At 38.2% G+C, this 27,808-nt stretch overlaps 1 protein-coding gene across 1 annotated transcript in view; it reads right to left on the bottom strand.

The window, feature by feature from the left end:
- LOC115235495 (protein vein) overlaps nt 1–27,808 on the bottom strand; it is a gene marked incomplete at its 3' end in the record, with an annotated part of 251,303 nt that overhangs the window by 24,451 nt on the left and 199,044 nt on the right. Inside the window, exon 2 of the mRNA XM_029807330.1 lies at nt 21,837–21,999. Coding sequence (XP_029663190.1) covers nt 21,837–21,999 — 163 coding nt within the window. The remainder of the gene's footprint in view (nt 1–21,836; nt 22,000–27,808) is intronic.

The raw sequence follows: 27,808 nt of genomic DNA, 5'->3' as shown, positions 1-27,808 counted from the left end.
TATATATATATATATATTTGACAATGGATACAATAATGTGCAAATGTGCATTAAAAATTTCTCAATATTTTCACATTAAAAGTCCATCTCACTGCAGGTTGTCACGTTATAAATATCAATTATCGAAAAACCGATATATATATATATATTTGACAATGGATACAATTTTAATATAATGTGCATTAAAAATTTCTCAATATTTTCACATTAAAAGTCCATCTCACTGCAGGTTGTCACGTTATAAATATCAATTATAAACTGATCGAAAAACCTATTAATTTAAAATATCAGAAAATTCAATGATCGATTGTCCATTTTCATCTTAAGAAAATAAAATAATTTATAAATTTCCGATGGATACATGGAATTTTTATTTCTAATTGTCGAATGAAGAGAAGCCGCGCAATCCATAGTTTAATCAAAAATATAGACGGGTTGTCCCGGAGGGCGAATTCTCGACATCGATATCTGCCATACTAACTATATGCGCCCGCGTTTCTTTCTTCAGCTTATAAATATCTTATTTTTATTCGAAAGGGATACCACAGAGTCGCTGCCTTTTGACTAATACTGCGGTCTTTGGAAAATTGCTAGTCGCTCCCTCGATCACTCCACTCTTGCAGTCTCATCTCGTTCGCGGTTCGAGGCTCGTTTTCCGCGCGGAGGCTTTCGGGGTAAACTCATCGACGAAACGGCCGGCGTGTCTCTGGACCACTTCCAAGACGCGTTGCAATTTCGAGGGAGATGTGTGTGAGAGAGAGAGAGAGAGAAAGGGGCAGGGAGGAGGGAGAGACAAGAATTGAGGAGCTGATTCTTCTCTCTCGGTATATATATATATATATTTGACAATGGATACAATTTTAATATAATGTGCATTAAAAATTTCTCAATATTTTCACATTAAAAGTCCATCTCACTGCAGGTTGTCACGTTATAAATATCAATTATAAACTGATCGAAAAACCTATTAATTTAAAATATCAGAAAATTCAATGATCGATTGTCCATTTTCATCTTAAGAAAATAAAATAATTTATAAATTTCCGATGGATACATGGAATTTTTATTTCTAATTGTCGAATGAAGAGAAGCCGCGCAATCCATAGTTTAATCAAAAATATAGACGGGTTGTCCCGGAGGGCGAATTCTCGACATCGATATCTGCCATACTAACTATATGCGCCCGCGTTTCTTTCTTCAGCTTATAAATATCTTATTTTTATTCGAAAGGGATACCACAGAGTCGCTGCCTTTTGACTAATACTGCGGTCTTTGGAAAATTGCTAGTCGCTCCCTCGATCACTCCACTCTTGCAGTCTCATCTCGTTCGCGGTTCGAGGCTCGTTTTCCGCGCGGAGGCTTTCGGGGTAAACTCATCGACGAAACGGCCGGCGTGTCTCTGGACCACTTCCAAGACGCGTTGCAATTTCGAGGGAGATGTGTGTGAGAGAGAGAGAGAGAGAAAGGGGCAGGGAGGAGGGAGAGACAAGAATTGAGGAGCTGATTCTTCTCTCTCGGGTATCGAGAGTTCTCTCGATTGCGCTCTCTGGCGTTCACCCTTGACTCTTTCTTCCTGGCTTACCACGGCGGCCAGGAGCGCTACGGCTTAATCGCGTTTGGCCGACCTCCAGGACACGAGCGGTAGCTACCGAGGAACTTGCCGTCCAGTCACCGACCATTATCCTAAAACTATGTTTGTCTCATTCGCCGGCGGATGCCCCGGTACGTGTATACGACGTTCGTTTAGTCGTTAAAGTCCGCTCTCTCTCTTTCTTTTTTCGTCTCGCGCAAGTCTCTCCATCTTCTCAAATCCCTTCCTCTTGCAAGAAGCGCGCGGAAACTGTTTGGCCACCAACGGTTTAGTGGAATCTTGATATGTTTGCGGCGCATTTAAAGTTTACACACTGACAATTACATTTATTTAAAGTTTATTTAAAACTTAATTTTTGGGGGTTTATTGTCTAGCATTCAGCTATCAATCGTGATTCTTTGATATCTTTGACATTATAATTGGAATCCTTACGATTCGCGTAAAAAGTCCGTGTGAAGAAGCGCAATGTGTTCATTGACGAATTTCGAGAGCGTCATAAATGTTGCAAGCAGTTCGCAACACCCGGAACTTGTTGCGAGTTGACGATCGATTAATAATATGACGGAGTTTCCGAAAGAGTAAGAACCAAACGAAGAGCGAGGTGGAGAAAGAGAAGAGCAATGACGAGTATGGCGTTTTCCAAGCTTCGGATTTATTCGCGCGTATAATCAGAAGTATCCGGAGAAAGAGAGGAAGGGGAAAGAAGGGAGGGAAGGGGGAGAACTTTCCGTTTCCGCTCCGGCTTAATACTTAACAACGGAAATATATAATCTCCTCGTTTCCGGAGCTCATTACGAATTTCCGCGAACCCTCGCACGCATTCGAAGTGTTAAATTAACAAGCATTGTTCTAAAGAGAGATTTCACGGGGGCGCCCCAATTCTCTTTCCTTCTATCTCTTTCTTTATTAAAGTATCATTAAAAAAAATGCTCCACTTGGAAATTATTCGCGCTCGTTGTTGAGCAAATCGGTCCGTGCAGATTATTGTGTAGATGCATCACATCACAAATTTTGCGAGGTTCCGTATTAACAGACGCACGAAATCTCAATCAAATTATATTACAAATAATATCGTAAAATTTATTAAAAGGTATTACAGAGTTCCGCGAAAGTTCTATGCGAACAAACAAACGTAAATGTTTTACTACCGCATCTACGTATCTTTTATTATTTTTTTATTGCCATTTATCTCTTATCTTGAATATAGAAATTCACGGACGCGCCTGCGCTGTCTTGCATTCTCAAAATTTGCTTAGAATAAGTCAGGCAATGAAGGGTTAATAGGACGCGGGAGATAATTTCGAAAATTCCAGAGAAAAAGAGAGAGAGAGAGAGAGAGAGAGAGAGAAAGAACAAGATACACATAATACGAGAACGACCAATACCTACACGTTGTTCTTTTGCCTCGCAAACCGGCGTGCATTTTCCCGGTACTTATTGTACATTGGTGCATCGAAATAACTTTTTCGTACAAAGAGCGTACCTCCGTTGCTGTTTTACATTACGGTACGCGGCCGCCGAGATTGGCACACAACGCTGCCTTTATTTCCTTTGTCCAATTACGCGCCGCCCGTTTTAGGTAATTACACCACCGCGGCCGTCCCGGCTTTTCGGATAGGACGGCGTCGGACGATAATCCACATAGCCAGATGATAATTTGTCACGTGCAGCGCTATAACGATAGCCGGTTTCCGCGAGAGGATATCCTCCATTCGCTTCACGGTCGTATTTACGACGCGAATTTATCGCCGTCGGATGCACGTTGATACGCGGATGTACGCACAGCGTTCAATTTTTTTTTTTTTTTTTTCACGTCGGATAATGAAGGTAGGGAATACAATATTCGCGATTCGTGAATTTTCTAGAATATTATACGATTCGTTTATTTGACGTATGAGAAAAAGTCCAGCTTTAGAACATCGTGAATTTTTAAAAGACGTGTTTATAAATGATGATACCATTGATATTTATATACCAGTAGATTATGCTTTTGTTGGATCAGACAGTCATATCAGTTTGTGCAAAATTACGAAGTAAACAAATATTCTAGACATGTAAAAATAATTCAAAAATATTACTTGCCTTTTTAACTGTAGAATATATAAAAATAAATAATAGAGACACGTTAATGATATAATGACACAAAACTCAACTGATGACAATATTCCTTAAACTAATAGTTTTTTTGAAGAACCACGAGGAGGGGAGGGGGGGGGTATAATTACTTATCAAATAATTAGAAGAGAGGTGTGGTAACTGTGAATCATCCTCCATAATGAGGCCAAGAGAATCTAAGCCGGCTAAGAGAGGGACGCAAGTGGGTCGTTTAAGTAATTTGCAGCTGCACAACCGACAATTGCACCATTAGAGTTAATTAATCTCTGCTGCTGAAGGAAATATTTGCACCTATTTCACGGCTTTACTCGCGTTCAGCAAATGTACGATTTAATACCGGCGGTTTGTTTTGCGTGGTAAAATACGGCGCGCTCTAGCCGGTTCTATTGCACTTTAAAGATGACGAAGGACGTCATGCGAGGAACGCATTAAAAAAAAATCCTTCGACGAACTGTGTCCATGTAGCATTTAGCTCGATTATCGCTGTCCGCTTTTTCGCCGAAATGGAGATATTCTTCCTCCGTAGATGGCACCCAGTAAGGATCCTGCTCGATAACCTGTATCACAAAAATATTTAAATGATTAGTGTTAATACAAATTAAAATTAGAAAAAAAAAAAAAAAAAAAAAAGAAATAGAATTTCGGCGTGGTAGCCGAAACGCGCTCTCGGCGCTGTTGAAAACGAACGGAAATTTCAACGTGGTCGCGTCTGATTCACGGGACCATAAAGCGATTTCTGCTGGCGCATTACACCGATCGAGGCGCGAAAATACGAGAGCGGCTTTTTTAATAGGGCGTCGAAGAGAGATTCGCACACACGGTTCGGTAAGCGAGACTTTAAAAATAATCGGTGCCATTCGCGGCCTCGCGGTCGAACGAGCTCGGCCGTTTATTCGTTGTGTTAGCAGCTTTGGTTTTTCCAGTGATATGTATTTACCTCTCTCTGGCTCTGCGAAATATATTTTTATGATCGTATACAGTAGCGTCTCTCTATAAGTTTTCACCGGTGCACAAATTATAAAACTTTTTTGCAAGAAAAAATGTCTTTCTTCTCGCGTCGTGAAATTTAAATTTGAACACTTGAAAGGGATTTTGATTCAATCTCTCTATTTAAGAGATTTATATTCAGTTTCATAATTTATAATATAGATAATTTCTCCCAAAGTCTAAAAATTTTGTTTTGTCAAAAATATTTCATCAACTTCTCTTTGTGTTAAACTAAAGAGAGCTATATCATACAATGTTCTTTTTTTCGATATATATAAATTATCTTTTACTTTATTTTAAAAATAATTTATTCCTAAGTTATTCAAATTGTTATAACATTTTTCGAAGAACAGAACGAAAGAGAATCTCTTTATAATAATCGCCGATTCTATAACGAGGACTGAATAGTCCAAAAGACAATCGCAGGATTTGTATTCTCCGGTGTCTGCGACGAAGCAGCGCTTTTCGAGCAGCTTGGCCGAAAAGCTCGAGACCGAGCTTTTTCCAAAAGACAAAAAGAGCAGCAACATTTGCATATGCACTCGGCCACCATCTCTCGCGTTTTTCCGATAAATTATATTTGCCAAGTCGGCGCAAGAGAAAGAGAGAGAGAGAGAGAGAAACTCGGCTTCGGCCAGTTCGTGTACGTGCGAACCGCGAGAGCCGCGGCGAATGCAGATTTACGCAAAATAGGAGTCCGTTTTTGAGAGACTGTCGGCCAGCAAACAGAGAGAAAGTGGAAGAGAGACAGAGGGAGAATGCACATCCCGTCGACGAGACCACTGCAAACGCGACTACGTATCCGGTGGACGTCGGTGCCGGACACAGGAAAACATATAATTTAACGGACGGGGATAGAGTTCGGTATGCTAAACGGGAGTTCGACCTACTTTCGCGGGCCTCTATTATTACCGGGATCTTTGTCGACGTCGCGCGTTGAATTCACCTGCAATTTGCGTGGAATATTTACACGCGTGGAGAGTAACTGTTCCCCCAAAACGTGGAAGATAACACAATTTACTACGGTCCACATATACTGCACGATTAGATTTGCGTATTAATTAGGGATCTCGTGCGAGCAAGACAGTGAAACTTGTCTCGATTATAACTCGTCTAGTAATAAACGTCGCGTTAAAACACACATATATATTCAACTATCAAATTAGATCTTCCAAAATTTTGTTTTATGTATCTGTAAAAAAATTTATGTGTGGCTGTTACGTAAATTGAACTCTTACTTCGAGTTTTTATGCCGTTATATATATAAAATGCAACTTACTATGAATGATCGTTTTAATATACCCGCTCTCGTTTGGCTTTGAAAGACTCGAACATAAAATTGAGCGAGAACGTAGTCTACGCGAATATACAATGACGGGCGAGAACGTCTCGGATGTTGCAGCGAAACATATAATTCAACGACGTTCAACAGTCTCGCAACGAATAAGAGAGACATTCGTTCGAGTTTTCGTTGGCACTGATTGTTTCGCGAGCCGTGAGCGTGAAATTTCCCACGTAATAGTGTGCCGTCGTAAAACGATTCTTCGCTTGTACGAGTGCTACCCGCTGCTGTCTCGTCGCGTCGACGGAAAATATCATTCGCGTTATTTTACGCATATTCAACACGTAAAACTTTCTATTGTAGTTCCTTTTTTGCGTATCTTGCGCTTTAATGAATTAAGTTCATTGTCGTGGAATCTAGGATATGTGCAAGGCGAATTATACCGATGTTTTTATTATAAAATTGAAGGAATGTGACAGAAGTCGTTAGAATTTCTATTCCTATAATTTTTATGCCATACTTTGAGAGCAAAGTATATTACAATATACATTTTAATACTGCAGATAAAATAGAGAATTTTTGCATCAATTTTCTATCTTTTTATTTTCTCTCAAACGCTTATTATGCGAAAAACTCGATTGTGAATCATTAGTTTAAGGCAAGAGTCCAGTGCTTCTGTAAATAATTTTTCAATTTAATGTAATTTTCCGAAGTTCCGTATACTCATCACAACAGATTTAGAAACAGATGATGCGCGGTATTGCTAGTATAATAAATGGGCCACGTAAATCAAAGCTCAAGTATACTTACTAACGGTCCGGCATGATTCGTTGCGTAAAAATCGTCGCGCGAAAATTATCGCAGCGGCTTGCGCCAAGTCGAGTCGTGTGCGCGAGATTATCCGGCTTTTCCCGTAAAACGAGGTTTCGAGGAGAGTTGGCAGCTCGAAGCAACTTTTATTCGTGACGCGATGCAACCGTGTTGCTTGGCCAAGCACATTATATGGCACAGCTCGATGACGTAACGTGAGAACAGCTTTAGAGGATTTTAGAAGTCCATTTTACCTAAATAATTTATTTTGTTGCATGATTATAAACTTTCGATATGATCCTTCAACGGCTCTTTCGCGACTCAAGTTGCGCGGTCCTCGCACCTTCGCGGATATAAATCACTCTGTTTTTTAGTAGACAAATATGCAAATCGAAAAAATTTTTCTCGAAAATTCATAACTTAAATAATGATGATTTTAAAAATCTTTGTTTCTGTTTACAACCATATTATCATGTTATTATTTCATAGTTATTAATATAATTTATAATATATTAAAATAATATAATTGTTAATATATTAAAAATATATATTTTATTCCACGCAATTATATTATCTTGAACGCAGCTCGGATATAAAACTCGAAAAATTAGACGTTTCCTTTCACGTCTTCCTCAGCATTTTCCCGTTCGCCATGCGGACTCCCTGTCTATAACTGAAGTCCTTCGAGGCATCTCATCGTGACTTTTGACGTGTTGCTCTTTCCGTGAGTTGCATTGCGCCGCGATCGGCACGTCAGCGTCGTCCGTCATTTGCGGACTGCATGAAATTCGCATCCGTGTCGAGCGAACGTAAATTGACATTTAATAAAAGCGCATTCGCGTGTATGCGATACATTCGAATGCAGTTAATATTCGTGATGACATACGATCAGTCGAGAAAGGACACGAATCATTTTCACATACAGTGGTCAAATACAGTTGTCTTATCTGAACAAATAAAAATTGAATTTTTCTTATGATTTGTTTATGTACGCGCGAAATATATAAGTGATACTTGATATAGTTACAACTTGTAGTTTAATACATTCTTAAAGAATTCTGCTTTAGACGTAGTTATAAATGTTAGAAACTTTACTCCATTTCGCGAAAATTAATTTTCATGATTTGTATTTGATCTTGTGATTAAAAGAGAGTGCGAATAATCTTTTTTTATCATGTTTTCAATTTAAAGTGTGTTCATTATTTTACGTACTATCATGTGCGTGTAACTATCGCTTGACAGTAGAACAAGTCCGTATTGAGTCAGACAAATGTTAAATTAGCTTACCAAACCATATTACACTTGGACATAATATAATAGTAAGAGAAAAGTTTTTTAATAATAAAATAAAGATACTCTCTATACATATATATATAGAGTATAAAGTGATTGAGGTGATTTATCTAGTTTTTTAGCTGCTATAGGAGAAATTAGTATTAAAATCTCGATATATTTCAATAACGTAATGAAAAGAATGATAATATAAAATTAATCGCACTACAAATTAAAAGAGAGATAACATTAATTTTAAAATTGAATCGATATATCGAATGTCTCTATTTTTATCTCTTAGTTTTTCATCTATTGTAAATTCAGAAATTCTGATCAGTTTCGATGGAAACAATAACATAAATATTTTTCTAACAGAATTATCTCGTTCATGCTATCTTTCGTTCCTCGTTATAGAGCATAAACACCGATATGATAAACGAATGATTGAAAATCACTATACGGCTTTCAGCACAAACGGCTTTGCTCGCATAGTCCAGCAAACGATCCCGGTATCTGTGCTGATATCGAATCGACCGTGAAACAAGCGGATAGATCCGTGCTTCGTCGTGGCACTCGCCCTACCTCATCTCTCTTGCTAGCGTTTCAATTTCCTTGTTCGGCGAATTCCAGGCCACGTTGCACGCCTCTCTAGCTCGATATTCGCCGGCAAATATTGGCGTCGTGGCTCGACCGGAGCGGAGGCAACGAGCATTTATTTTAACCGCGGCAGCCATCGCCTGGAGCGTAAAGGCATCGCGAAATAACGAGAGTGGATCGAGAGACATTCGCGATGCATTCGCGGTTTTTAAGGCGCGTCTCCCGACAAAGAAATGCGTCCGCCGAGTGATCCGCGAAATATTGAGATTGCTACCAGATAAAAATTCGTCTTGGCAATTCTGTCTTTGTGACGTGCGCGCGATCGTTGAATCGAGAAATTATTGCGCGATGCAACGTGTGCGTGTCTCGGTACGTTTTTCACACGCGAACGGCGAGACAAAAGAATAATCGATGCGCTCGAAATTAATTAGCAGCAAATCAGACAGGTACGGCAGATCGTCATTATTATTCATCAGGAATGCGAATAACTCCGCGCGTGAATTATTTTCCATTCCGATTCTCCAAGCTTTATGCAGAACCTTCGAGCAGACGCTGGCGCTTCACACCGTTGCCATATATAAATGTGGATGAAAAGCTGTTTATCCCGGCAATCCCCAGTCTACGTAATTATAATTAAAAGTTGAAGTGTCGACCGCGTCAAATGCGCTAATGAGCGTCAGAGATGAAAATATGAAAATTCATTACTTCGACGTGAAAATCTCGTAGCGAAAATCATTATACGATGACCACGTTATTTCGCCATCGGATTTCTATCGTCACTTGCGATTTAATGAATTTCGTATTCGCGACCGTAGCTTGATGAATATTAATTACTATTACGCGCTTTGCCCGCACAAAAGTGCGGACATTTTGTTTAAAATGACGTGATAGAGAGTCTACATCCATTTTAAATAATATTAGTAATGCAAATTTGTGTATATATATTTTCTTTTAAGTAATATTTTTAAATTTTCATTTAATTCATTTTTCTTGCTCCTTGCACATATCAATTTCTCGATATGAATTGCTTTGTTCTAATCTGCGCGTTTACACGATGAATGTGCAAGACGTATCCAAAGTGTCTACGGTTCCTCTTGTACGGTTACACAGCACGAAGCATCGATTTTATGGCAAAGATATGCGCGCGCTGTTTCCCCGATTGTCTGAAAACTCGACTACCGGTTAGATTCGTTAACCCATTAACATTTTATTACAGGCAATTCTTCCTGGGCCCTCGTGCTCGCTGCGATTAACCAGCGGAAGTCGGCGAGGAAACGTAAGTATGTACGAGAGTATAACTCGAGATGTAACGGCGAGATGGAGAGCGGGGGACGGGGGGAGGAGGGGGGGAGGGCATGGGCATAAAGGGGCAGGCATGGCGGAGGAATAAGTTCTTCCGAGGCGCTTCCGTTTCGGGGAGGGATAACGGGAACGTGAATGGAAGTGGAAGAGATTTGTGAGTGGAAACACGGAAAATACGAGGACGTACTTCCACGACGTGCAGATCGTCGGGAGGAGGGCAGTCGTGGCGAGTGATTTATTCACCTAACCGTATATAGGAGCGAGATGGTATCGGAAGCATCGATTTTTCGTGCGGCGCGCGGATTGCGAGCGATTTGTCTTCCTCGAAGGTATCCATCCCTTCGCCTCTCCCCCCCCCCCCCCCCTCCCTTGCCGCCTCTCTTCCCCATTATCGCCGGAATCGGCGATAATAATTGCCGTGGCATGACGACGCGAAAGCTGCAACAATAACTTTGTTTCCTCGTTTTTGCACGAAAGCAAAATTCGCTTATAAATACCTTTTCGGAGAATTTAATGTAGCTATTCTTCTTATCGTCGCGTATACGTGACGTAAATTCTGCGATATTTTGCGTGTATTTTGCGAGGCATCTGCTAGTTACGTACTCTTACACAGAGTATTTTATCCCATTAATATCTCTTCTACAAATTTACGACTCACATACACAATCCTATGTATTTTATTAATATTTTATTTACATCATATATGTGAAATCATAAGAGCGAGTTAATTTTACGTGTCGCTGCGATTTATTTCATTTTACCTCGACTATATCTAAGAGATTATTCAGCAGCGCGATTTCTTGATATTAATATGAATAAGATTAATTCATTTCCTTCGCGACATTTGTGATTATTTAATGCGGCTGTTATGTAATTTTATCGAGCGTATTCTTTGAGAGATGGGAAAGGAATTATCGGAATGTTCTAAATGAATAAGTATTTCTCGTCGACGGCTAAAGCGATGCCAGTTCGATAATCCGCAGCGGAAGTCAGAATGTTCGCCATTGCAGTCACCTTTACCACCTAATCGTATCTAAAGACAGTCTTTATGTCCGCCTTATCGTAACCACGTGGTGCAACATATGGACTCACGCCCACGGCATGTATAACGCCGCGATCAAATACGAGATTATCGTACTGGCATACATTTTACGAGAAATCGGTGATTTAGAATGGAACGAATATATCGACATAAACGAATGATCACAGTTTCGTAGAGCGTACAAATCGCCGGTATTTGGTATATATATTGGCATTAGTTAGAATATTCTACTTTTAGGATAGGAAATGGCAAGAAAAAAAAATGAAACATTATTATGAACGTTCTCTAATAAAATATTCTGAAATATTAAGATGATTGGAACGTTTAATTAATTGCTTAGAGCGTACTTTTTTATGGTTTACCTTAACTCAAAGTCTAAAAGATAAAATCTATTAAGTTAAAGAAATATCAAATAAAGGAATCACATTATATTATTTAGGGCGTGTAGTATTGTATATATATAGTGTATATAATATATATACATATAATTTCTAGCTAAAAATAACAATATATATATATACAGTTATCTTTAACTAAAAATTATTAATCAATTTAATTTCAAAGTTGCCTGGAAACCCTGGTTGCCTTAATACATTCCTGTCATGAGTTATTTATCGGCCATTGACAACTTATAAATTGGATTGCTTCACGACTTCGTGGAACTTTGATAGCTGTCGATAAATTCCGTTTAACCGCCATGGGAATCCAAGTAAAAAGGAAGGGAAAATGGAAGAAAATAATTAAAATTGGCTCATTAAAATTTTCATATACGCAGTTGCATTATCTGATTGACGGACGTCAAAGCTAATGAATCGGTCGGTTCGAATGCGCCATAAATCCGGGAATTTAAATTGTTCCCCCGGGTAAAAACGTCTTGTTAAAAATTTAAATGTTAATTTAAAATGGAACGATATTTTCATATATGATGACAATCAAACGCGCGTAATATGAGTTCATATTTTTCTTCGCGTTGTAGATTTTTATTATTGAAATACATTATATTAGTCTTGGTTTCAAAAATTACAAACTTACAAACCGATTTAAATTACATATTCGTGAATGATGGGAGAGCGAGAGACAAAAAAAGAGACAGTAAGAAACAAAGGTATGAAGAGAAAACGGTAAATATGTTTTGCAATCACTCAATTACGTAATAATCTGCAATGCATTAGACGCAATATTGAATGAGTATAGTGTTAACGGAAATTCGATATACTGTTCGTTAACGAGAAAATAACAAGTTGGTTAAGGATATCGAGTTGCAAGGCCATGAATTACATGTCATTTTTCGTCCTATTCCGGTTTGCTTGAATTTCATAAGAACTGAGGTGACATCAAATTAGCTAATCGCTAATGTGTTTTTTTTTTTCATTCAAAGGCAAATAGTCTTTACGGGCTTTAATTTGGTAGATTAAAAATGTTTATCTGACATGATTTTAATAGAAAATGTTATGTATGTATATAGAGATATAGATTTGTCAGCTACATTATTTTTAGTGAGAGAGATGAGACATGAAAAACTTTCAATATTATACTATATTTGGTATTCGAAATTATATTACACTATGATATTATTATGAAGTAAAAAATGATTTAAATATTCACACACACACGCACAAAATATATTTAATATATCTTTATAAATTTTCTATAAAAGGTATAAATCATACCTGGAACTTTTTCCGATAAAATTCTCTTCGATAATATTCTGCAAAAATTAAGTTGATTAAAAAAGAATAAGATAAGAATATTATTCTTCATCTGGTGAAATCATTAATTAATCAGAGATTTGATTTTAATATCTGTTAATTTCCGTTTTGCAATTCCTTAGTTACCCATTTTAATATTCATAATCGAGAATAAAAGAAAGATATATAGATACTGAGTACTGATCATTGAAATATGTAATATAAATCTCATTTCCGCGCGCGTTCTACATTCAATATTTATTTATATTGCGCTAAGCGATATCAATTTGCTGACTGTAAAAAAAGATACAGATTAAAATCCAAGCACTTTAAAAATAATCTCCGATTTCGAAAATTGGAAATTTAATTTTGCATAAACTGAATTATTTTTAATTCACTCATCTTTCACAGGTTTCTCGAATCTATTAGATTACATACGCGATTCTTTCTGTATAATTTTATTTCACCATTAATGTGATCCAAGATTACTAAATCGGCACATTCTTTTCTACATTTCGAAGAAAGAATATTAATCGAGATTCAAAACATGTCCCTCCTCAGTTTCATATCACATTTTGTTTCGCCATTTGCGCGTTTTATTCCACGACAGGGCGTCTGGTATATATATTCGCGGCAGTCTTGGTATTCGATGGCCGACGACCATGACTACTCGCACCTAGGGAAATCTCTCTTCCGTTCACGCCATTACCGCGTAACGGTACTTCGCTATCTCGATGAAGTCAGTCGAGGGTCCTCGGACGGAACGAGTCCTCGTCCTCGTTCCCGGACCGATCTTCCGTCCGCGGAAGTCGTGAAGGACTTTCCGTTTAACTCTTTTTGTTCGCCTCGCGCTCTCTTTCGTCCGCAATCAACGCGCGACATCGCCGATACGAAGACGTTTCCTCAAACAACTTTTTCGCTCCTCGTCTTCGCGTCGACGTAGATCTCTCGCCGATACCGACGATAGTCTCGCCGTCTCATCGTTCTGTCCTCATCGCTTTTATCCCTCTGTTATTTCTATCTCCGCGCTCGCGAATGCTTTTTCTCAAATATTACTGGATATCACGCGGAAAGGACGGAAATACGATACAGAATAAACTCCGATTGTCTCTCCTCAATCGTTCATTCGCTCCGACTGACGTAGCTTAAAATGCTCGACACCAAAGTTTCGGAAGCTGTACTGTTTCCATTCGGAAACTTCTATCCGATTACGCCCGTACAATTTTGCAGTTTCTGACAGTTAAAAAGAGCTTTTGTCGAAATTTTAGTAAAATTTTCCAATTTATGTACTTTCACATAGATACCGTAATAAAATGTTTTAAATAAATATTTGTACAAAATAATAACTTTTTGACTAGACTTTTGAAATTTACAATTTTTTCTCTCATGTATTTATTTTAAATGAGTTTTATTTGATATATATGCAAGAGTTTAGTATCTTCCGAAGTAGAACAACTCTATGTTGGATCAGACATGCTTCAACTTGTACTTTACTGTAAACTATAATGTTTTTCGGTGTCTGTGTGTAGATATTTTTCTAAGTATATATATTTTTCTATAGAATTACATAAAATCATGAGGATTTATAAGAATGTTGTTTAATTGATCCATGTCAATAAATTTTTCGTTTGTAAGAAAACGCTCTACGAGATATTCATATGCTCTTAATTCAAGACATTTGCTAAGACAGATACAGATCTTCGACGGATAAATAATCACTTTTTTCACCGATTTATCTCAAATTTTTTCGCGAAATAAAAAACGTCTCCCGATATGACGAGTCTGCTGTCGCTTTTATTAGCGAGTTTACGCCCAATGTAACGATACTCGGCGGATGACAAATTCGCGAGATAACTACACTGCGGTCGGATAATAAACATGGCGTGCGAAACGCGGATAATTCCGGGATAATTATCGAGCGCGGGCGGCGCGCGCGCATCGATCAAAAGCGAAACGCGCGTTCGCGTGTCTTCCCGCGTATCGGGAGCCGACTTTGTCGCTATGCGTCGAGCGATTAATTATGTACTAATAACAATTATCTGCGGATACTGCCATCGCCACGCGGGACTTCCCCGCGAGCGTCTGGTTACACCGATCCCGCCGCAATTCCGCCGATGCTGACGCTCTAATTTCAACTAAACCGATCGCGTCCTTTGATACCGCTGCCGCGCCATGTCTGTGTCAATTTGGCGTTAGGTAATTGCCGCGCTGCTGCATCCCGCCCGCGTCCGTCTGGTCTTGCGAAAGTTACATAATGTAATGATTTAATAATATTGCTACTGCGAGAGTCGAGCTTGCTCGTTACGTAAACTTTACAAAAGCATACGTCCTGACATAATCGTCAAACTTTAATAAATCGGAAAATAGTATGGACCTGCTCCTTTCTATATTCACGTTATTATTTTTGAATATACGGGATGTTTAAAAAAACCATTCAATATTTATATGGTAGATAGGACACACCATACTGAGTAAAAAAACCTTAGTAAATATAGGCTCAACCGTTTCTGAGATATAAACATTTTTGTCAGCACCATGATTGATTTATTGGCTTCTATGTGTCGATGTTTACCTCAGTGTTTATAAACCGCGTTCGGAATGTTCTCATTCAATTTCCATACATACTTCGTAACAGACGATTTCACCGGCAATCAGTCAGTTGTCATCAACCGGCGATTGCGGATCTTTGCGATTTGGTGATTACACAGTTATCTGATTTAAATCCCTTGGATTTTTTTCTATGGTGATATTTGAAAAACATAGTGTATTCTTCGCCGATAAATGACTTAGAAGAATTACGTGATCGAACCCAGCGTGCTTGTTAAATAATTCAGAGAGCTGGCATTTTTGAGAAAGTTCGCGATTCTATAAGAAGAAGATGCCAAGCATGAAAATGGAAAGAGGACATATGGAACACCTTCTGTAAATATCAAGATAAGAATTTAGACAGATTATCTTTTTCTCACGTCGCATGCGATATGTAGAAGCCAGTAAGTCAATTATGATACTAATATAAAAATGTTTATATATCAGAAACGGAGCTTTCGACCTATATTTACTAAGATTTTTTTACTCAGTATAATATGTCCTATCTACCATATAAATATTGAATGGTTTTTTTAAGACCCTGTATATCATGCTAAAAAGAATCAATTAAAACAGAATATAGTTTTTTTTTTTAACGGAATAGACACGAAAGAAGCATAAAAAGATTTAAATTTATAGAGAAGATTCCTGACTTAAAATATTATTTACTTTTATATTTCTTTACATAAAATTTCTTTATAAACTTTCTATTCAATTTTTTATTTTTAATTTTTATTTGGATTAATTTCGCTCCATCTTCATCTTCTCTTCTATTTGCACAGCGATATTCATCGCGTGACGAATTTCGATTCGCATATAACCTAATTCGAATTCCCTTCTTGTCGGAATTTTCGCCGGGCGGGCTTTCAAGCTAATTGCGCGACACGATGTAAGGGACAGATTAGGAACTCAAAGGAACAGAAAAGTTGCGCCAGAGGCAAAGAAACTTGTTCGCGAACACCTGTGATTTTTCCTTCTCCGATTTTTCCTCGCTCTTCGCTGCAAAGCGCGAAGTTCTCCCTCCGTTCCTTACTGTGATGTAAAACTTCATTACACGCGACATCAAAGCTTCTTCCCCCGATGGTCAAAGCGAATGCTGTAAACCCTGCGAATGCGGCGTCGCGAATGCTGGCGGTCCTCTCGAGAGGTTTCGATTCAGGTCCGCGTAGGTTGAATGCGATCTGACAGGGCCACGAGATTCGATTTGCGAACGTAATGGTATTACGTCGCGATCTCACGATGCCTCAGGGTTAATTTCATGGAAATCATTAAACTCCCGCGTAAGGAACGCCATCAGATTTCTAGTTTCAATGCATTCTGAAGCTTATATTCAGACGTTACCGCTTCGAAAAGGGGCTATTATCGATGTTCGCATAGTTATGCGCGATTGCAAGCTACGATGATACGCTATCGTAATTTCTTGAATATATTTATCTTAATAAAATTAATTGCGTTTTGATGCAACAGCTTTATGATTCAAGTTTGATTAATTTGCTTTATTTCTACATTTATTATTTTCTTTATACATTCTTTCCGGAATATTGTTTTTGGAAAATAATATTTAATGTCCATTTTTTAAGAGAGATGCTTTTTTTCTAGAATTTGCAAATGAAATTTTTATACGGCTATCATATATTTTGTTTAGCTTTGGTCTTTTTGTAAAGCAATTTTTCAATTCTCCTATTTATTCTTGAATGTACAAAATACGAGATAAGTATTTATATTCTTGACGTGAGTTTCAGGAAACAAAAATATGACACAGTTACTACATATAAAAATTCAATTTCCCACGAGAAGTATATCTTCCCCGGACAGTATTTCGAAAACAGAAACATGGGCCTGTCATCCCTATTTTATTCTCGAAGCTAAACGTATAGAAGACTCGTGTCTTTTGACACTCGCCCTCATATATCTGCTTTGTTTTATATATTGCGTCGGTGATTTGACAAGATTACGAGTTTATTTTCGAGCCAAGCACCGACGTTCGTCATCCGAAATTCCAATATTTCTCCCGCTCGTTCGACAAAGGTGACGGCAATTTCAGCCAAACGAAACGGTGCACGGAAACGATCGGAGAGAGATAGAGAGGGGGAGAGGGAGAGAGAAAGCACCGACGTTCGTCATCCGAAATTCCAATATTTCTCCCGCTCGTTCGACAAAGGTGACGGCAATTTCAGCCAAACGAAACGGTGCACGGAAACGATCGGAGAGAGATAGAGAGGGGGAGAGGGAGAGAGAGAGAGAGAGAGAGAGAAAGAGATTTACCGATGTATCGCGCGCGTGGACACAAAGGCCAGGAGAATATATCTCCACGCCTGGCGGGACTATATCGTCTATAAAATACACGCCGCCCAGTCTAGACAAGCTTAAGCGGCGAATGACAGTTTTACGTCGGCGTTTGTCGGTGATGCGAGCGAAGGCGAGAAAGGAGTTTCGCGGACATATGACTCTCTCGCGTATCAAATAGCGAGGACACGTTCGATTTTACGACACACGGTTGTTATCCGATGTACGATTACGAGCCGAATGACATTGACAGCGCGTTCGCGGTACTCCCGGTCGTCTCGTCGAGCGAAAACGGTAATTGAAAATTATGGCGGGCAACATTCTTGGCACAAGTGACACGACCGATATGACGTCGTAAGATCGCTACTACGAGGAGTAGAGCGCGATATTCGCCGACGCGCGCGGATGTGTTTACGGATCATCGGACCTGTCCCTCTTTTTCTTCCGATATCCCAGTGTAGCAACAGTTTTTACCCTTTCCCTTGAATTTTCAAAACTCTCTTGTTCTTGAAAATATTATATATAGTATTGTTTTATTTTAATAAAGATTAAATTCGTGTGTGTAATAACTCATATTCTTAAAAAAATCTAGCATGATCTCAGAAGGAATATTTCGTAAACTCCAAAATATTACGACTCTCTCGTTAAGAATCACTGCTTTACGCGCTTCTCGCACGTCTTTTCGTAAGTGCCTTTTTGATTTTTACGAGCTACGAGCATGTTGCAGAATATCTCAAGATAAGATATATGGGAAAATACCCTGAGATATTTAAGAAATAATTTGTCGCATAAAATAAGCGATAAGAGATTTTATTTGAAAATTATATGATCACATAAAGTAGACAATGACTATATAATTTGTTATGAATTTTTGCAATATCTGTCTATGTTTAATTAATAAATTATATCTTTCGAGAAGTAAGAGATAAATTTTGGACAGAGAGTCGAAGATGAATATGAGGAGAGCTGGGTCAGTCGAGATCTGTAAAGTGTAAAGCACCTTGTCGTTTCCAGAACTAGATCACACGCGTAAGAGGGAACTCCAAAGATGGGCTCTTCACTTTTGTCCGTTTCTCTATCGCGGCTGGAATATAACGGGTGGTCCGGGTGAGAAAGGCGAGTGCCGGTGGCGGAGGTGGCGAATTTATGGGCCGCTCCGAGATTATTCCGAGACTTACGCGCCGAGGAAAAGTGCATCGCGCTAAACAAATTTATGGCACGCCCGAGATTATGGTCGACGAGAAGTAGCTGGAGAGCTCCCCGGCGAGTTTCCCGAATCGAAATTCTCTTCTCGTCCTTTCGTGCCGTCGTCTCCCTTTTCCCTCGAACGGAGCGGCGCCGTACGCTTTTACGGAAGCGTCGATCGCGGCTGGATACCTTTTCAATTTATTTTCTTTTCGTTAAAAGTTCTCCTCGCCCCTCCCCGCATAAATATATAGAACCTAATATGAGACAGGATTTTCTGCCGTGAAACACGCTGCAGTTGTACTTGAGAAAGGCGTCTTATACAAGAGTTTGGGGGGTTACAAATGTAAAAAAAAATTATATATTTCCTTCAGATCTGATATATAGATCTTTCTTAAAGTGGTTAAAAAAACCTATAATGCTATAGTATAAAACTATAATAAAATATAATATAATCTTTCACGATCATGTGCCATATTCGAGGCGATGACTCATAATGTCAGCTATTATCGATAACAGTAATGTAAATCAGAGAGCACAACCATGTGTGTGCACCAATCATAATTAAATTTCATGATGATTGATCGCTCATGTGGGGGCGAAGCTTAACGTCGACAGAGACTCGTGCGGGAAAACCAATTTTTATAAACGTTATTCATCATCATCATTGCGAATAATTCGCGAAATATGATTAAATCGATGTCTTGCAAAGCATCCGGGAAAAATGCGATGTATTATAAGAGTTTAATAAGAAGCAAAGCTGACGCGAATGAAAAGCGAAAAAATGAAGCACGTGCAATAAGGCAAGCGTGATTTTATGAATCGGGAAACCGGCTTCAACCTATACGATCCAATGGCGTGGGATTTTTTCCAACATTAAACTCTCTCGCGTTCAATAATTGTAATTAATGTCGTATGATGAATCAAAAGCAGACACAGACGGTTATATCAGGTTCACTCGCGATGATCGATAAAAACATCGCGTAATGAACTTCATGAGCTAATGTCATGATTGATTGCAAACGGATGTTGCATTCTGTAGCAGCAATAACGTTCACGTTACGTGATGTGTTTTCCTGTACACTTGTTGAGCACAGATTCTGATTGATTTGCGAGTGACAAAAATTTATTTCATAGCTTCCAAGGCCTGTCATTGTAAATCTGGAAGCAACAAGCATTTTTATCGCGCGCGAACCACTGGTAAATAAATAAGCGTCCTATCCTAAATAATTACTTTCGAGCTTTTTAGCAAATTGCAAACGATATTGAAGACCAGAAGCGTGGAATTTTAATATTTTCATGCAAGGAGGAAAAAACTTCATCTATATGATTGCGAGTGTTTTTGCTTCTTAATATGCGCAAAGTGTTATGCTCGAAGGCATTCTCTCATAATCGCTCTCGCACGAAGAAATAAATATAATATTGCTATGATAAGAATCGGGAAGTTTTAAAAAAACATTCAACATCAAACTAAGAGATTTTCGGATCGTAATCTATGTTATCGTAATATTATATAATAATATAATTATATAATAATATTTACGGAATCAATTTTGCGTTCTCAACATGCTGATGTAGCAATATAAAATAAATTTATTATATTTTAAATGGCAAAAGAAAAAATAATACAAATTTAGATCAGTATCGATTATGAGATACCCTTCATAATATCTAATAAAGTGTAATAATAAAAAAAGTATTTTTTAGTTTCTATTAAAAATAACGCATATCGATGAGAAAAGCTAAAACGTTCGTGTCGTACATCGCAAAGTTTCTCTGACATCGTTCGTGACAAATTTTCACGATGACTTTTTTTTCGTTTCATCCGACTAAAACGTGCGAGAATTGGACGCGCGCTGTTTTCAAAATTGCTAAACGCGAGCAAAGTTGTCGCGCGCGACACCGAACTCGCAATTCGAGTTCGAGGGCTCGTTAAAATCCATCGAACTGTGAGAAAAGAACACATTGCCCTTCTCCCCTAACTCTCTCCGTAGTTTCCGAAACTCTCGTGACGACTCGTATCTTACGCCGTTCCAAGACACTCTTCGTGCCCCGTCCGGCAGCTCGTGTATTATGTCGCCGTGTGCACGTCGAAATAATATAAAATTAAATAATAGCATTTTTTACAATTAACATCAATTAATTTGGAAAAAAAGTAATTTCAACAAGTAAATAATTGCACTGCAATGACATTAAATACGTTCATATTTCTTTATGTCATAAATTCTAAAAAAGTGTATGCTCTCGCGTGAATGAATTATAAATATTACTCTACATTTTACATTACTACTATGTAACGTACACGTATCTGAAAATCGACGTCACTAAAACTAACAACTCTGATCAAACCCGCTTCATTCTGTCTAATAATGATTACGAAAACTCAAAATTGCTAAACGCGAGCAAAGTTGTCGCGCGCGACACCGAACTCGCAATTCGAGTTCGAGGGCTCGTTAAAATCCATCGAACTGTGAGAAAAGAACACATTGCCCTTCTCCCCTAACTCTCTCCGTAGTTTCCGAAACTCTCGTGACGACTCGTATCTTACGCCGTTCCAAGACACTCTTCGTGCCCCGTCCGGCAGCTCGTGTATTATGTCGCCGTGTGCACGTCGAAATAATATAAAATTAAATAATAGCATTTTTTACAATTAACATCAATTAATTTGGAAAAAAAGTAATTTCAACAAGTAAATAATTGCACTGCAATGACATTAAATACGTTCATATTTCTTTATGTCATAAATTCTAAAAAAGTGTATACACATACATAATGTACACGTATCTGAAAATTGACGTCACTAAAACTAACAACTCTGATCAAACCCGCTTCATTCTGTCTAATAATGATTACGAAAACGATCCTTGAGGCAAGCGCCTAACAGTGTATCGATAGCGCTTAGAGTTGGAATGGGTGTCGGAGAGGAAACGTATTCCGCTGTTGCGGATATCTAGAATTAACTGCTCGTTGTCTGAGTAGTTTGCCCCGACGTGTTATTACGAGGTTGCCGAAAGCTGACGTCCGGGAGGAGGAGGATGAAGAGAAGCCCCCGCGAACGCGCGGTTAATGGTAAAGTCTCTCGGTTGGACTCACCGTTTGTGCTGAATCCTGAGGCCTCTTCGGGGGTGCAGCGGTACACCGTCCTTCAACCAGTGCACTCTCGGGGGCGGCGAGCCCCTCGTCCTGCATACTAGCTTCACTCTCTCCCGTAACCTCGCTATCGAGTCCCTGAGTTCGGACAACGTAACTTCTCGCACTGAAATCAAAAGTTAGAATCTCGTTAACGCCATGTTGCACGTGTTGTTCGTTCAATATATCAGGCAGTTATTACTTAATTAACTCGCGCAATATTTGGGCTAATATATTTTTAGAATTTTTATCGTGCTCTGGATATGAGACATTTGTACGGCAATTAATATATTTTACATTCATCAAAGCTTTAAGATTAAGGAGATTTATAATTATTAAGTCAATTTCGTATGCAAATGATACAGAAATCCTTGAACGATTTTTTTCGATTTGGTTTACACCAAGATTTTACGTAAACGTAAGGTAAAAAAAAAATTAATCCGTGCGCTTGAAGCTCTTCGAACGCGGAAGACGCGATGCTCGAGGTTCGTGTTCGCGAACGAAATGGAAAAATAACGAATACGCGTTTTTAGGCAGATCGTATACTGCAGAAGGAACTCTTCCTTTCGACAACCGGATACGGCTATGCGTCCGGTTTTGGCAAAGGCTGCCGTGTCGCATTTCGGCCAAAGGCCGAACGGCATATCGATAGCTTGGCTATCGAGTATCAATTCACTGTTTTGTTACTCCAGAATGCGGGTGTAAAAACGATCCGCAGGGAGACCCACACTCGTGCACGGTATTGCTATGTACAAATATACGGGAATTTACGTTACAGACAGACGCACACAACATCCTTACCTGACATCAAACAGATTATATACAAGAACAAATGCAAATATTCGTGTTACTAGAATATTCGTATTTATTAGAATCATAAATAATGGGAAAATCCATATGTGATATCGGCTAATAATTTCACGAACATTTGATATGACAGAAACATGTATTATTCATGACATTTGATTTATAGACAAATGTCATCTACTTACAATCTTTTATAGCTTTTGCGTGTTATCGATAAAATAAAGGTTGACAAGACAAAGTTAGTTGTGCGATTGATCGTCAAGTAATGATCATTTTTATAACAAAATTTCAAATTAAAATTCAGTCACATCTAGTTTCACTTGAAATTAAATAAAGAGCAAAGTTATGTTATTTAATCGCATTTCTCCGTTTGAAGTTTAAATTATAAATTATTGCTATATCTCTATACTTTTGTTAAGAAAAATTATACCTTGTACACACAACACACATATTTCCAAATGAATAAAAGCGAGGAAGGACTTCTCATGACATTTCGTATATGTACTCTCATATAATTTTTTTTTTTCAATATAAAATATGACCACGTGAAACAAAATGATAGTTGGATATCGGATATAAATGAAGAGGAAGATTTGCGTTAATAAAAATGAAGGGCGATATCCCGTTCCATTTTCCCCCTCTCGAGATCGCGTGATTTTCAAAGGCACGATATAGAATTTCTGGTGAAAATGCAACGTTCAATGAGCTCTCGTCTATTATATTCATGTCGCATGACAGGGAATGATAATAAGGCGCCGTTAGCAAAGATTTCTTTGTCAGAGTCTGTGTGGCGCGGGACGTCGCCGTCGTCGTTTGATTTATTATGTTTTCACGTGCATACGGCAATCCCATTCGCCGCAAATACATTTTTTCCGTGTCGCGTGTAAATAAAACTGATGTCGTTTCGCAGATGCGTTTGAGAAATTGAACGGAGATAAAGCACAACGTTTTTTTGACCAAGGCTGACCGCTTTACCCCTCGCATCGTTCATCCCGCCGTAAACGTTAATCGATCAAGGGATAATTAAAGAAACGAATCACACGAATCAATAGCGCGATACGAAAACACCTTGAAGGGGTTTACCTCGCATGTCGTGAACACACGTAAAAGCAAGTTTCAAACCGCTCGAGTTCCTGCCAAGTCAAACGTACGGTCGTTGACTAAGTAGAGAGAACAACATAGTGTTGATCTTCTGTAACAATTTATTTACAACAAACACAGATGCCAGTTCCCTAAAATACTGCTGCTTAAACGCATCGAGCTAAAATAGCTATTATCTCGAGAAGTTCAAGTTGCACGCTTCCCTCTTCTTCTCCCTTTTGTTCTCGTTATACGGATATTTGTCTTAAATTCATCGTGGCGCTTCGTCGCAGCTGTAATCGATAGCGCTCTCGATTTGCATAACAGATTCTTCACTTAATTGGAACACGACACGCCTACAATTCCTTTGATTTAACTCATCGGAGGAGAACGAGAAATATCTTTGTGCTGAAAACGTCATTAGTATCAGAAACGTAATCGATCTCGAGTGATAAATAATAGTGTAGTTATATCACCATGCAATTTATATTTATGTACTTCAGTAATAATATAAGGTAATATAACACGCTCTTTTTAAATGCGAGAGCATGATATTCTCATATTTTATATTACATTATATTAAAATTGTTATATTAAAATAGTTAATTAAGACAGTCTCGTCATATTTAATTATGCTCTCCGAGTCTCGATAGATTACGACGCGTCTGACATGTGTAAAATTTGAGTAAATGTGCATGAAGCAGAAACATCATTTATTCGTAAATGTCTTTCTCTCTCTTCTCTCTTTCTCTCTCGCTTAATAATTGAACACTTTACAAATACTATTTGCACGACGAACATACTACGCCGCGACTGAAAACCATGCGGGTTAATTGCGTCATGGTGAAGTTTATCGAAAACACGGCCCGATCTGATTATCTTTGACGCCGCACGGAAAACGCCTACAGCGTTTAATATGTCGCTCGACATATGAAATACACAGAGAGTGTTATGGGACGCGGGTTTTGCGAATAGAGTCAGCTCTTTCGGAGTTTCGTTCAAAATTTATTAGCGTCGCGACGCAAGATATCATCTTTATAGCTCATTTTTTTGATAGATCACAAAAAGTAATATAAAATATTTTTTTTGACAAATAAAATTGTTACCGAATATTAAATTATTAAAGCTTACCGTTTATGTAAATGTTTATAAATGTTTGCCGAAAAGAGAAATTTATTATTTTAGGATTTTTTTCTATTCTGCTCTACAGAATAGAGAATAATTATGAATTTTCGTTATCTTTATTAAACAAATAAATTCTCAGATTAGCAGTACAGAGAAAGACGACGAACCATGAAAAATGCGGCGAAGGTGTAACGTGAACGAATGTGGGACTCGCGCGGATATTTTTCAGGCGTAGCTGCAGTGAATTCGATCGGCGCAGAGTCAGACGGTGCACAGTCTGCCGACAGTTGTCAATGTCCCTTAGCGGCAAACCGTGTTATCGAATCCTAGTTCAAAGACATAGATTTCCCTGCCGCTTTTTATTCGTGTGCCGTCGAATAGGCGCTTTCTCCCTTTGTGAAGTAATGTTGGCGCGGTTATGAGATAGAAGGGAAAGAACGGTACGGGTAAAGGGAACATTGCCAATAAACTTGATTATTGAAAGAATATTTTATCAGCATAATGCTATTGATGCTTGAAATTAAATGAAATTATAATATCGTTTTATTATTCTCTTTAATCCTCATCGCTGATCCACATTTGCAGCTATTATTTTTTTTTTTTTTTATATCCGATATTTAATTTCAATCTGTCACATGTTTAAGTTTGCTACCTTTTTAATATGCCGTTGCAAAATTAAATTCCACTATAGAATATTTGATCTTGGGCGATGTGGGATTAATGTATTTCATAAAGTATAATATATAAGTGATGATATGTGACAGTATTATGTGTCTATGGATATGGATAATAAATTATAATAATATTTTATAGAAAGATGTGTATAATGTGCATATAAATTTTAAAAATCTCTATCATACATTGCGTCTCGCAATTCTGTATTTTACTTTAATTAACTATAATGGTCCATTTATTTTCTGTGGACATTTTTCCCCCGTGTTGATTTCAACCAGACTCTTATAAATATGTCTTTTAATTCGGTTTTGATCAAATCAAAAGAGTAGATTTAAATTTATCGTATCAAAAAAATTTGGAGATTTATATCACTTTCAAAAGAAACGCTTCGCGCAATTTTGGATGCTTAGCGATGTAGAGTCAACAGAAAAAAATGGATTGTGCAACGAGAGCGATGCGGAAAAAGCGCCGTAATGCACTTATTTTCGCGCCGATGCGTATTATCAGCCGCGAACGATAAACGGGCGATCGCGGCGAAATTTGTATAATGCTCCTCTTCTCGCTAACACTTGCCGTATTTTTGCGCGCGCGGTATTAAACTGGATTAAGTTGCGCGACAGTGTTCGCTCCATTCTGTCCAGGCCGGAAGTGCTTTTGCGCGTCTCTCGATGAAAGCGGGGCGGAAACTGGTCGGTCGGTTGCGGCCGGCGCGGTATCTGAAATTCACTTCGGAGGGAATAGGATTTCATGTCTGATTCTCGGCTCTCTATTCGTTATCAACCGTCTACCTATCCACGACACGCGCACACGTACAATGCCAATTCTTTTCCGCATCGAATAATCTATGCACACAATCAATGATAGAAGAATAAATAAAACAGAAATAATTTTAATACTTGTAATATAATAAATGATAAATAATATGGGATGGAAAACAAATTTCTTGATAATATTGGGGATATTTATAGAACTAAAAATGATAAGTATAAAAACTGTAAGGTATAAAAAATGTAATATTATATATTTGAAATAACGAAATTTATAAAATATTATTGCCACACTTTGTCACAATGGATTATAAAATAACAAATATAATAAAACAACAATAAAAAATCGAATAATATGAATTTATATACGACCGGATGGAGAGACGAAGAACAGAGTCACGAACGATATATACAGAGAAACGAAAAACGGGCGATGAAGAGAAGCGGAAAGGATATCCATACTATTCCCATGACGATCACGGGATGTACGAAACGTCATTTAACGATTAACGGATCGATCCAATGCCGAAATTCGAATTTAAACGGTGGACTCGATTGGAATGGAATTCAGGACTGTGGGAGGATTTATGCTGAAAATTCTCGGCCTAAAGACCAGGCGGACTAACGGAAAAAAAGGGATGATGGAGCGTCAGGTACAGAGCGATGGTATAATGATGCCAGACGCGTATCAACCTGATGTGAAAATGCTGAAAACCGTTTTACGGTCCGGTCGGCCCTCGGCATCGCATCCCTCGTTGGAGGGATTAATATTTTATCAAATGTGATACATATCAAATTCCAGGATATTTCTCTTCGCCAAAAAACGAAAAAAATAAAAGTATGCCAGGAATGTAAGACTCATTTAATCTGTTGCACTAATCTGCTCCAAAAATTTAAGTTAACCAATATCAATTAACTTCAATCGCGCGTGATTTATCCAAATCTTTGATCCGTATTTGAACCACGCATTGAATAACATATTTCATATCGATTTAAATTTTATTTCAGTTAGAAGATTATATACAGAAAATATAAAATAAATATTTAATATGTAATAAAATAAATTATTATATATGTATATTAAGAGAATAGTCTTTAAAGTTTCTTTTTAAAAGAGGCCACAAAATTTAATAAAGTAATGAAATCAAGTAACGGAAACTGAAGGCATACCAATATTTGACGGAGCAAACACGGAAAAAAACAATTTTCATTTTCGTATCGATCTTGTATCAGAAACTTACTTTCCCCATATATCGACGAGACGTGTATATACCTACGTGTACGCCACTCACATGCAGATTCAATATTACAGAATGCCCCCTTGTAAAACAGTATTTGCGCTTCGTAGCGAGGCGAATTTTCCTTCACAAAGAAGCGAATTTCCCGGAAGCCCGAATAACCTTTGACGTAATCCCGTCGCTCTCGGATTCGCCGTCGGACCATCTTGAAACGTTTGTATGCGGAGCGCGATGCGCGGGTGGA

This window comes from Formica exsecta, unplaced genomic scaffold (genome assembly GCF_003651465.1).
Source record: "Formica exsecta isolate Colony F162 unplaced genomic scaffold, ASM365146v1 scaffold223, whole genome shotgun sequence".
NCBI lineage: Eukaryota > Metazoa > Arthropoda > Insecta > Hymenoptera > Formicidae > Formica > Formica exsecta.
Note: the sequence above shows the minus strand (reverse complement) of the source record. Positions and strands in the feature narration are given on the sequence as shown.